Below are 12429 nucleotides of genomic sequence, written 5' to 3'. Positions count from 1 at the left end.
AAGGATGGAATATGCATCAGGGTGTTGGAATGTCTGTTAGAAATAGCACTTGAACCCAATAATTTGCTCATGCATAGGGACCAATCAGTGCCCTCGTCCAAAGTTTGGACAATTCAAGATGTTTCATATTTTCATATGTCATTGCTCTCAGACAGAATAGCAGAGAAAAAAGTCGGAGTGGGAAGTGACTGTATTTAGCGTATAATGAATGTTGGAGCAAACTGCTATCAGAGAATACCCTGGTTAATAGCTTACGATTCTGTGGTTATTCTAAAGAAAGAGTGATAGCTCACCAGAACTTGTGCCAATGCACACCCAATAGTCCTTGATCTGACTCTCTGGATCCAGAGCTTTCCAGGAGGCTTGGATGCCCTCAGGGTCAGCCTGCCACACATAACCATCTATCTTCTCCTCCTCACTTCCATCCAGTACTCCCACACGCACATACAGGATCTGTGGAAACAAAGGGAAATGTCTTGAGACACAATACACCTTTGAAAAACAGACACTCCACATTATCCAAAAATTCAAAGAAACATTTGGGCCTTATATATCATACTATCAGAAAGTTGATACGTGTATCAGATTTTCTTTCACAACTGTAACGTAACTTACTTTACTTCCTCTACGTGTTCTAGGAGTTTTATGCACTTAACTATGGAAACTAAGGCTTAATTATAAGGCAGTTCAAAGCGTGAATTGTGCATGTGCAAGATCAAAGATGAAGGTCGGAGTCTTTCTCACTTTCGTCTAGACCATGCTTCATACATGTCATGCTTTGTTTATGTCTCAGGGGCCTGTCAATTTTGCCATGTTACTCACACTGTATTACACTGTGCATGTGCAGTTTAATATGTGAACTGGCTTATTGTGATTACAGGTTTTAATCTATATGACTTTCACATATCAGCAGGTACATTACATAAATTATACTCACCACAGGTGGTGATGGGTCGACAATGGCTCCATCGGTGTCATAAGCGGCAGAGAGCAGCGCCCTGTTGACGGCCGCCACCCTGGTCTGGTACAGGGCTCCCGCGCTCAGGCTCAGACCACTCACCTTGTGATGGTCAAGGGTTGCAGGGTAGAGCAACTCCCAGGTGTCATCTAGGTAGGACGGTAAGATTTTTGTTTTTGTTCATATTGCAAGACTAGATGCATACATGTAAGTAAACCAGTGCAATGGCCGAGTGAGTAGAGTGTTTGCCTTTAATTCAGTAGGTCGTGAGTTTGATCCCCGGCCGAGTCATAAAAATGGTACATGCTGCTTTCTCTGCTTACAAAATATGGAATTTTCCAACAGCATTTTGTGATATGGCACTGTACAGGATTTTGGTAATTTGTGATACAAAAATATTGTTTTATAGAGATACTACCATGATATAAAATGGACAAAAACAGCTTAAGGGTTAATTAGTGTAACCATAAAATTCAACAATAAGTAAGCACCTGGGAAGATCTGCTGTTTGGTACCATGTAGGGTCTCAAAGATGGCCATCTTGAAGTGGTCCAGTCCAGACTCATTGTCAAGGAAACCCCAGCCCGATGAAAATGAATCTTGGTTCGTCTATAATGTTGTATGAGACATAACATACATGTAATTTAATTACAGTGAAACCTGACAACTACAAAAATTATTACGATTTCTAACATTTTACAAAATTTGAAAGTTTGCATTGTCAATGTACACAAATCTGAGCCCAAGAAAATGGCAAATCCTAGAAGACTCAAGAAACCCAGCCAGCTGCAGGCTCTGCAGGTCATAACAAATGTAGTTGGTGTCAAGAATGGCATCCAGTCTTGAAATCCCCGCTTTAAATCCTTTTAGTTTAGATGTTGTTTTTGTCTGATCTTCTGGAGGTCAGCAATCAGACCTGAATCATAAACGACATCCCACAACATCCAACCCTTGCAAGACGGGGAACAACAGACGCTAAACCAGATAGAGAGAGAGAGGGAGAGAAAGAGATTAAGTAACCTGGAAGTCCCTGTCTGTATCTGTTGTGGAATCCCCGTCCCAGATGTCCACCAGGTAGTCAAACACAGGAGGAGTCAGGTCCACGATGAAGCCATCAGTCAACGCCTCCGTCACACCTCCAGCAACATTGATGGCTGTGAGTTTGCTCCAGACAACATCACCTACATTTGTACACAAAGATGAGGAGTTTTAGCAGGAAAAGGTCCAAAGTAGACATCTTTAGAAATATTTCTGATATCAATATCAATTGGATTGGAAAAATAGTTTGCTAACAGTGCATATAACAATGATGACAAAATACAATCATATGTAAGGTTAAAGATGGCAATCTGTCAATTTTACCAGAGTCTGTTGTTAGATTTCAGAATTTATCTTTGGCATTATGATTACATTAAGGTTTCAATGAGAACACAAGTTTGCCCAACAATAGAATACACCACAATACAACTGTGTCTTTGACATGTTATGCATAATTGCTGGTGTCCATTTGGCATTCTAATTCAGACATACAATGTAAAGGCTGCTAGAATGTTACCATGAATGAGGTGGAAGTGGAAGAAGTTGGCAGCTCGTTGGCTCTTGTCAATGTCATCAGGGCCATGCATGAGCTGGTCATCTCCATATATGCCATCACTGAAAGATAAAATTGTTAAATCATCATCATTCAACTAATTTGAATTCATTCAACTATCAAATATTAGATTTAAACATACATGCTGCTTTTACTGTCGTCATACTTCTATTTAGGCCGCAAGATATAGTCTTTGGGTTATTTCAACTTGACAAGGATCAGAGGACTGATTGAAAGCTTTTAGGTGCAACTACATTTTAGAGCTTACTCTGTCACCAGTCTGTGTTAGGAATAATTGAACATAGAAGCATTAAATCATCACGATTATGCTTACCCATTAAGTTGCCTCCTATAGATGGACAGCGTAAACTCGTCAACGCCAGACTCTGGGTCTAAGAAGTCTCCCCATTGGGCGTCGACTCTTGCAGGCTCGGAGGTGAACTCAAGGTCAATGGGAACACCATTACCATCTGTTTCCTCACTGTTTCCATCAACAAACCAACCAGATTCTGGTGGAGTCAAGTCCACTTGGGCTGAAACATTGCAACATCATTTGATAAGTTAATATTTGTCAGACAAAATATGAGGCAAGCATACACGGTTCTACTTGTTGAATCTAATTACTCAAAATTGGCTTTAAAAGGTTGTCAAATAAAACATTACACAACATCTGAGAAAAATAGATATTTTTGTACAAAGTCATATGTAACATCATACACTTCAATGTGTGCTCAAGTTGTAAAGGCAAAATTTGAGCAGTGACCATGAAAACCATTCACAGGCATAGCCATGACATTAAATATGTTCTGATGTGCCCTATGTTCTGACCCCCTATGTTTTCACAATCCTATGTCAGGATTAGGGTTTAAGTATGGTTTCAAGTTAGACTTAGGGAGTGTCAAAAGATAAGGATGATGGAGCATATACAAGTAGTGGTGGGCCTGATTTCATAAACTTTGGTTTCCAGTTCAGTTTCAAGAATATTTTTGACAACCAAATACAAAGTATGATTGCATGTAGTACAACAAAGAGGTGTACCTTCATATAACTGTATACAAGCTTTCCCAAAAGACAAACTGCCATTTTCTTTTTAAGATTCCCTAAAGTATATTAACCATCAGAACTTACAGCCATTGCTTGTTACTGAGACGTTCATTCCCCTGTATCCTCCATGGACGGCCACTACTGTGGTGTAGTACTTAGACATGTGCACCAGTGGTGTGGCAAGGTTGGCACAGGCTTGGTGGGTCCTCGTGTCGACGGACTCGAAGGCCATCAGATCAGTTTCACCTGGGGTGGTGCCGACACCCCACCAGTAGATCTTCAGTCCGGATTCGGGATCATAGAAGTCCTTCCAGTTAGCACACACCTGGAAGAGTCAAGCAGGTAAAATTAAACAAAGCTCGTTGACATCATTGTGAGATTCAACCAACTGTGATGGTGGTGTGGCTACCTTTGGAGAATGGGTGAAGAGCCCCATCAATTGTCTAGTACAATAGCTACTTATAAAGCTGTTTTATTGAGACATTTTCAAAATGACTGAAAAGAAAATTAGTAAGTCCTCAAAAAAATAAACTTAGAAACTAAATAAACGTAGTAGTAGAAGACAGTAGTTCCGAGTAATCTTACAAAGACAAACAACCAATAGGACATGCTTGGAGAATGTCTCATAAAGATTTTTAAAAAAGGCCATTTTGGAAATTGTACTTGACATTGTATAACTTTCACCTTTCTAAGACAATTCCTGCTTAACCAGTGTCAGATGGATTGAAAACGTTGGCTTCTGCGTCCTCAATCTATAGAGTGTTAACCCACAGGTCAGAAGCACCTGGTATCTACTATGACATCTACTTGTATGCATGTTTTAGGCATTGTAACTGAAAATATTCTCACCTCATTCAGCTCTGATGTCCAGTCTAGATCTTCTCCATAATCACTCCCATCAAAAACATCTCCACCAATGGGTGCAGACCCGTCAATGACTATAGGCACATCAGCTGTACCCACTGTCATCAGGTATACTATAGGGCAAAAACCGAAATAAAAGTAAGTTTAATCCCAGTTGAAATCAGAATAAATTTCATGATACATGACAAAATGTTGTTACTACAAAAAACTATGAAGTAAACCATAAAACCACTGCAAATACAATGTATTTCACTATTCACACAGAAATTTCCTTTGCCATGTACCAGTTGCATGTTAAGTTTCATATAGAATGCAATAACTATAGCATGAACATCCAATTCCCAAATAAACTGCACTGAACAAAATGCACTCTTACAGCATACCTTAAAACATACATAAAGATTGCATTTTTCATCCTCGATGATTAATCTTTATTGCATGCTTTAAGACTAAAGATTGGATTTCATGCAGTTCTGTAAAAGCTTCTGTTCTGACCTCCATTAACTGCCCTTATCTTAGGCCACGCGGGAACTCCGTCTTCGATGGTCGGGTTGATCTCGATGGTGCCGGTGTGGTTGTGGCGTTCCCAGTTCATCACCAAGACATCAAACTTGGTGAGGCCCAGTCCGATGTCCGCCTCCACAACAGCCGACTGTTCATCACTATGGACAGACACAACAAAGGCTTCTTATGGTGTTGACAATTTTTTATGGACCTGAGTCTTGCAATAACTTTGTGTTTGTTCTGTCTCTAAGTTACACACGATCATACAAAACCTCAGAGCTTAGTAATTATACATAACCATAGAATACATTACATAATCTGGCCATAAGACACCTATTCAAAACCATAAGACATCTCTACATGGCCATAAGACACCTCAGGCTATAAAGCCATCTGAAACCTTTAGGCACCCCCACTATGCACCCATAAGACACCTCTATGCAAGCTTAAGACACATCTTCATAAGACACTTCTATGCAACCTGAAGACAAAAGACAATATATTTACATGATAGTTTTCCTAATCTGATAGTAAACTATAATGACAATGATAATTATTATAGATATGAATCCCTGCCATAATTCTTATTGTGTAGCATTCTGGTATAAATTTAAAAGGCATCATCATGTTCTACTTCAAAATAACAAAGTGTTGTCAACATACCTTGCATTGTAGGAAATCTGAAGGTCATTTGTGTCAATGTCAAATTCGACTCCAGTGAGACCATGGAATACTGGCGGGGTGTTGTCAATGCCGTAGGGAGATGTGTGGCAGACTGTGAGCGACATGGTTCCTCCGTGGGCAACGTTGTTGAATGCACGAATACTGAGATAGTATCTTCTGTCTGTAATACAGAAAAGCACATGATTGTCAGTAGATCTCTATATTTTCAATAGGTAAGCAGCTGTCATGAACAATTATGGTTTAACTCTAAGACTTTGTTTCAAATAGCCCTTTTCTGTCCTTGGACAATGTTAAATGATTTTTTTTTTTATGTGTGTGACAAATAATGAAAGAAACGAGTGTATTGGTAATGGAATGAAAATGAGTGAATGGAAAAAAAATAAATTATGGATACAGGAATAAAGGAAGGAAGGAGGGATGCAAGGTAGGAAGGAAGAAAGGAAAAATGATGGAGTGACGTATGGATGGGAGGAGGGAAAGAAGAAAGAAAGGAAGGACGGAGTGACGTATGGATGAGAGCAAGGATGGAAGAGAGGAAGGAAGGAAGGAAGATATAGAAGGAAATATCACAAATAGAGTGCACAAATGACATAATTGTCTGTCGTACCAGGCAGAATGCCATTGACCACAGTGGGTGCAGGTGGAATCGGGTAGATGGTTCCAGTGTGCGTCCACTCTGAGCTGTCATACAGGTGGTCATGTGGGTCGTGGTGTGGGTGGATCATACAGTCACAGTACTCCACTCCTGCGCACCAGGAGTAGCCGTAGATCCCGGTCTCATCGTCATGGATTCCATCAAAGCTTACTGCAATTGAGAGGGGGAGAGAATGTCATTCAGACTTTGATATCATCAAGTTTATAGTAATGAGAATAGTGGAAATCTACCACCTCTGAACTCTGATTCCTGCCATACATCTGATCTTTGTGATGACAACATCTTCTCATTCAGCTCTTGCCACTCTACTTACATTCAAATGACTACGGACACACACCAACATACATAAGAGGCAACATAAGAGGCAGACACACTGAAAACAAAGACTCTGTACACTAAGTCAATGATACCACTTTCATGCATGATATGATATGCATGGAATTGAAAATCGAATCATCTTGAAAGGGACCTTTGTTTGTACAAGTTTAAAATGTTGGCTGTGTCTCCGTCTTTATGTCAATTTTTACCGACTGACTGTTACTGGATATACCATTATATTATAAGACATAAATACCTTGTATATATCACAATATGAAAACAAATGTATTTTACCCTTTATGGGCAATGACCATAGAAGAATACAGATGAAGGAACTTACTTGAGATGAAAGTGTTGGCCCTGGTGTAGTACCCTCCAACCTGATGCTTCATACCATTGGATATAGTCCTGGACGTTGGTCCATCCTGAATAATCCTGTCATGAAGCAATCCAAACATTAGCTAGCTATACAATGTACAGTGTTTGGTAAGAACATTGCATTCTGTATCTATGTATTGCCAGTATAACCAGCCTTCGACATCAGACAACACAGCTTTGCAGGCAACCTAACCTTTGCACATCTAGCTGCAAGCATTGCTATAGCTATTTAGTGACTAAGATTACTTGGTACATAGCAACCCACATTTTGATAATGATGATCATGATGGCAATGATGATGATTGGATTCAAATCTTTGCTGAAAGTATTGCAGTACAAGTGCAGAAAGAATATCTGTATCATTCTGTATCTATATACCCAGTATAACTGCCCTTGGGCGTAACACACCAGCTTCGAATACATGTCTAAGTGTCACAGTTGCTGAAACATTGGCTGGATAAAAGTCTTAAAGATGATTGTACCTTTTGGATATTATCAGCAACCTAACAAGATAAATGACAATACTGTAAGATATCTATCAAATGGAAGTAAACCATGTCAATGATAAAGAAATTACCTGTGATTGGGGAGTCGTGATGTAGACGTCTCACATCTGTTCTGGTGCCATTTTCCCACCACCTTGTCGTGACAAGCCTCGTAGGAAGTCTCATCACTGAGAACGTCTCCTGCAAATCCAGGATCTGGTGGGGTGAAGTCTGCCAGGATTCCCTGAAGCAGTAAACATTTCCTTCAGAAATGACTTAAAACAACTCACAAAACTGCTTAATAGCACAATCAACTTTTCATTACTTGAAAGTTCATCAGTTCTTTGTTATTAGATGTCATTGTGAAGGAAGGTGCCATAGTCTACATTCTGCAACTTATGAATTATGACCTACTGTTCACTGAGACACTTAAGCTACATTTAAGATATATACATGTACATAACATGACATCACAGAAGCAGTGGATTGTTTTTTTCTAATGTTGGAAATTACGATTTAACTGTATTCAGATTTTCATGAAAAATAATCAATGTAATTTATGATGTCTAGCTTCAACATTGAAAGATCACAATATCGTAATGCAGTTATGTAAGACTTTGTGTAAATAGTGCATACCCTTGATGCAATCTGCCCAAGGTATTCCAAACTGTTGTCTGCCTCTACGTTGAAGAAGTACAGCTGATTGTGAATCAGCTCCAGACCATCCAGAGAGAGGGCGGCAGTGTGGCCAACACCCAACCTCTCATAGAAGTGGAACCGGCCAGACTGGGAAAACAAATTAAAGCATATTAAATTGTTAAAAAATAAACCTTGACATTGCACAAGATTACCTTCTAAGAGGAATGAAAGATGCCATGTACACATACATCAGAGGCTATTGACCATCCCTTAAACCAAGATGGGGGCCGTTACAAACTGCCAGGCACCATTGACCTATTTCTGATGTCACACTTCCATTCAGGACTTTGGGTCAGTTCAACTTGACAAGGATTAGAAGACCGATGGAAAGCTTACTGGTAACAGCTTTACTTTGTCTACAGAAATGATGTATAAATCTTTAGAATATGAGGAAATAGTCAGTACCAAGTTACGTCTTGTTATCATAAATTGAATTATAGGGACTGTTTTACTTACAATTTGCACTTGTGCTCCACCCTTCTGTCCCACAGCTTCAATCTCTCCCAACAGCTCACAGGTTTTGGACTCATCGTAGTCGAAGTTGAAGCTCTTACAGATCACGTCGGTGTACTTCAGACACTCAGTGGCACACCTCTCAGGAGTGTAAGGTACATTGTTTGCGTCCTTACCGGCCATGACCTTGAAGGCATCCACTCCAAGACGACCTTCCCTTGGAGCGGTGAAGGCAGCCAAGCCTACAAAGAATGGTCATTCTGAATAAACAATCTCTATTCATATTAAGGGTAAAGAACACTTAGACATATTCACATTTTGTGATACCGTAATGATTGACATTGTTACCAAATGGTATTACAAACAGTAAATTCTAATAGTTACTAATTCTTTGACGTTAGTAGACTTGATCGTGAACATTCTGGGCCAAAAATACACAATTATCTGGTAAGTTTGCAACAAAATCAGTACATTTCACAATAGAATAAGAGGCATTGTATAATACGTTGTGTGTACTACTAAGTATCCCTTTTCCTATATATTTTGCAATCATATATTGAACATCAATTTGCAAATGGTTGCTCCCTTTGCAACTTCTTTGTAGTCAATTTACAGTATGGTCACGTCAACCTTTCTTTTTTTTGAAAACGGAAAAAAAATTGATGCATAATTAATATGCAGAGATGTCATCCATACAATGTATAATCAAATCAGTGTGGCCTAATTGCACACCAAGCATTGTTACACTGTCTGAAATAATTAGAAATTAAAAGACTTGAACCGACCACTAGAGCTTGTGGTGCTCTTTTTGATGGTGAAGGATCTCCACTCTCCTATCTGGTCCCCCCAGACTCCCTGACCATAGCCCAACGCCCATCTCTGACCAGTCAGCGCTGAATCATCGTGCAACTTCACAGCCGCACTCAACTTGGTCGGATCACTGTAGAATGATTAATAATATGAAAAAGAAAGAGATAAGAGTTAACGTGACACCTGAAAGATGTATTGTATCACATACATTTTATATTTTTGTTAAGATTTTTCAATACCTGAATATCATCCTGATGACATCATAGTTGCATCACAAATTAAATTTGACACATTCTCTGACTTGCACCAAGGCTTGCACTGAACATTCTCTAGAAACTTAGGACAGTATATTATTAAGAACAAAAATTAACCACATGAAAAGTTTTTTAAAAGCTGAAATTGAAATACAATGAAGCAACAATAGGTTGTGTCACCTTTGTCAATAACAAAATAGCTCACTCAACAATTCTACAAGCTCAAAGGGACATTTTGGCAGTCATATAGCCAGCGTCTTCTCAACCACAACAATGGTTTTCGGGAATCGGCCAATGTACATATTGTATGCAATTCACTGATGGAGCAGATTTTTGTGCAAAATACATACTTAATCCAGCTAGCAATTATAAATCTTGGCAATCTACAAACTTGTCGAAAGGTGGTTCAAAGTGGTGCCAGCTTAACAGAACTAAACAAGTGGTGTTTTCAGTACCTTGTGGAGAAGTAGTCCACTTCAATCTTGCCTGTAGTTGGAGTGTTGTCGTAGGTGGGCAGACTACAGGTGGCCTGAGAGCACTGACCACCAGTGTTACAGGCATGGACGATGAAGTGAAGTGGAACACCATACACCAAGTCCTAGATTAATTCAACAATCAGCAAAAATGTTGGATATGGTTATGATAAAGCACAATTTTGCCAGAACAAATGCATTAATGGCAAAGAAATCATTTAATAAAACTTCATTCCATAGTTATAAACTAAGATCTTAGTATATAGTGTTTATTTATCTATTTAGTAAATAGAATAAATGAACAATTTACATGGCTGTACATGTCTGGCTTAGCAAATGCATATTAATCATATGGTTTTCCTATGTTCTAAATCTAAGGTTTACAATCAGCAGCAGCAGCAGCTTTAAGACTATTATCTTAAAGCTGTGTTGAAATAGAACCCTATCTTCCTAACTGTAGGACTTACCAATTACCTGATGAAACTACTGATTCTTGAAATGTTGGCTGTGGTTTTAATCAACAGTTTTCATGGTAACCTGTCCACCATTTCCAAAGTTACTACAAAATTCTTTCAAACATGGACTTCAAACACTGTGAAAACTCCATTTACTACAAAAAGTAAGTCCCCACAGTAAATACTCAATACATGTATATTCTAAAAATTTAGATAATTGGCAAATTGCATTTCGTCAGCACCCACCTGTTTGATTTGAGTGACAGATCCTCCCAATGTCTCCTTTTCAACAACGTCAGACTCCCCTGGTGACGTCCCCACACTGTAGAACAGGTTGGCGGGTGACCTGTCGTCGTTGGCGGCGACCTCTATCTCAAACGCTGGCTCCGTGTAGTCCAAGCCAGGTATCTGCTCCACGACACATTGTCCCGTTGAAGAGCCTCCCTGAAATAGCATAGCAAATTTCCATGTAATCTATGGTAGTACTGGTACTGCATTTTAGCTAAATGTAAAGTTCCAGTAGCCTTAGAGTTATACATTGTATGTAAATCAAAACATTCACTTACAGGTATTCTGCATCATTGGTAGCAGATAATGTTGTCTTTTAACCTACTACCTATACCTAGTTACCTTACCTCCAGGTCATTGGGGGGGGGGGGCAAAATAGATTGTCTTTAGAACTTTTGAATTAGGAAATACTTTCAATTTTTCTTTATTCAAAATTTTTCCAGAATTAGACTGCCAGAATGATAGTGCTGCCTGTTTTCCGTCACAACTGTTGATGTCATTACAAATTTTTGATAACTCTATGTTTTCCTATAATTTCAGATTGGTGACTATCAACTGTTTAAATGTCATGCATAGAAAACCCAAAGCTGTTCTAAATGATATAAATTAGAAGCAACAGAACATCTCTTTCTTTCTTCAGCAGTATAAGAACATGGCTTAAGAACTTTTCACTCATCACTTTTCCTTTAATGAAAATGAATATAATCCATGATCATAACACTTACGCCAACAGGTGGTTCTATCTGTGGTGGCGACTCATCTTCCTCTTTTGTACTGAGGTCCAGGATGCGTTCAGTGATAGTCTGGGTTGTGAATTGCCACAGTAAGGCTTCAAACAGGGTCTCTTTAATGGTTCCGATCAGCGGGATCGAGACCTCAACTGTGACCAGGGCCTTCAGACGCAACTCCAGAGGGATCAGCTCAACATCCAGTGTCAGCCTGGAATAGAAATCAATATTTGTTTGCTATTTCCCTACACTAAGTTAATCACATTCTGTGGATTAAAGGTTTGCTGTAATAAAAATTCTGCAAATGTTGACTGTTTGGAATACATGTACATGTACATCATCGCTTATGAACTTCGTCATGATATTATAGAAGATTGTGCTAAAACATTTTCAATAAATGTACATGAAGTCCCCTTTCAATACAGGTCCTGAAAAAAACACATTCTGTATACCAACCAGATGAAAAGAGAATAAAATTGGGATCACACTTTTTTTTATCTTTCAAAAACGAAAAAGACTTTAAGAGCTCTATAGCTACTACAATATGTTGCAAAATTGAATAGTGGTAAGCTATTGAATCATACCCAATGTCAAATGGGAACTTGCTGAATATGATCTCCGCCACGGTTGGGAAGCGAGTTTGCATGATGTCTCCCTCCAGACGTAGCTTTGCGTACATGATGGCACCAACCCCCATCTCCCCCCACACTGTGATCCCAACATAGGGGGTCACACCACCTGAAGAGCAGAAAAAATGTCTTTTAATTATCAACTATCATTAACACTAA

General features: G+C 39.1%; 1 protein-coding gene across 1 annotated transcript in view; it reads right to left on the bottom strand.

Annotated features, from left to right (window-relative positions):
- The window catches only part of LOC118406510, a 95951-nt gene that overhangs the window by 33488 nt on the left and 50034 nt on the right, over positions 1-12429 (bottom strand). Inside the window, exons 55-74 of the mRNA XM_035806571.1 lie at positions 12226-12379; positions 11639-11852; positions 10872-11069; positions 10153-10295; positions 9419-9573; positions 8637-8875; positions 8118-8267; positions 7574-7725; positions 6959-7053; positions 6253-6450; positions 5625-5805; positions 4953-5119; positions 4443-4570; positions 3678-3918; positions 2884-3082; positions 2514-2611; positions 1979-2139; positions 1450-1567; positions 938-1107; positions 294-453 (exon numbers count right to left, since the gene is read on the bottom strand). Of these exons, the coding sequence (XP_035662464.1) occupies positions 294-453; positions 938-1107; positions 1450-1567; positions 1979-2139; positions 2514-2611; positions 2884-3082; positions 3678-3918; positions 4443-4570; positions 4953-5119; positions 5625-5805; positions 6253-6450; positions 6959-7053; positions 7574-7725; positions 8118-8267; positions 8637-8875; positions 9419-9573; positions 10153-10295; positions 10872-11069; positions 11639-11852; positions 12226-12379 (3321 nt within the window). The remainder of the gene's footprint in view (positions 1-293; positions 454-937; positions 1108-1449; positions 1568-1978; positions 2140-2513; positions 2612-2883; positions 3083-3677; positions 3919-4442; positions 4571-4952; positions 5120-5624; positions 5806-6252; positions 6451-6958; positions 7054-7573; positions 7726-8117; positions 8268-8636; positions 8876-9418; positions 9574-10152; positions 10296-10871; positions 11070-11638; positions 11853-12225; positions 12380-12429) is intronic.

Source organism: Branchiostoma floridae, chromosome 19 (assembly GCF_000003815.2).
Source record: "Branchiostoma floridae strain S238N-H82 chromosome 19, Bfl_VNyyK, whole genome shotgun sequence".
Taxonomy (NCBI): Eukaryota; Metazoa; Chordata; class Leptocardii; order Amphioxiformes; family Branchiostomatidae; genus Branchiostoma; species Branchiostoma floridae.
This window is presented reverse-complemented; position numbering and strand designations above follow the sequence as displayed.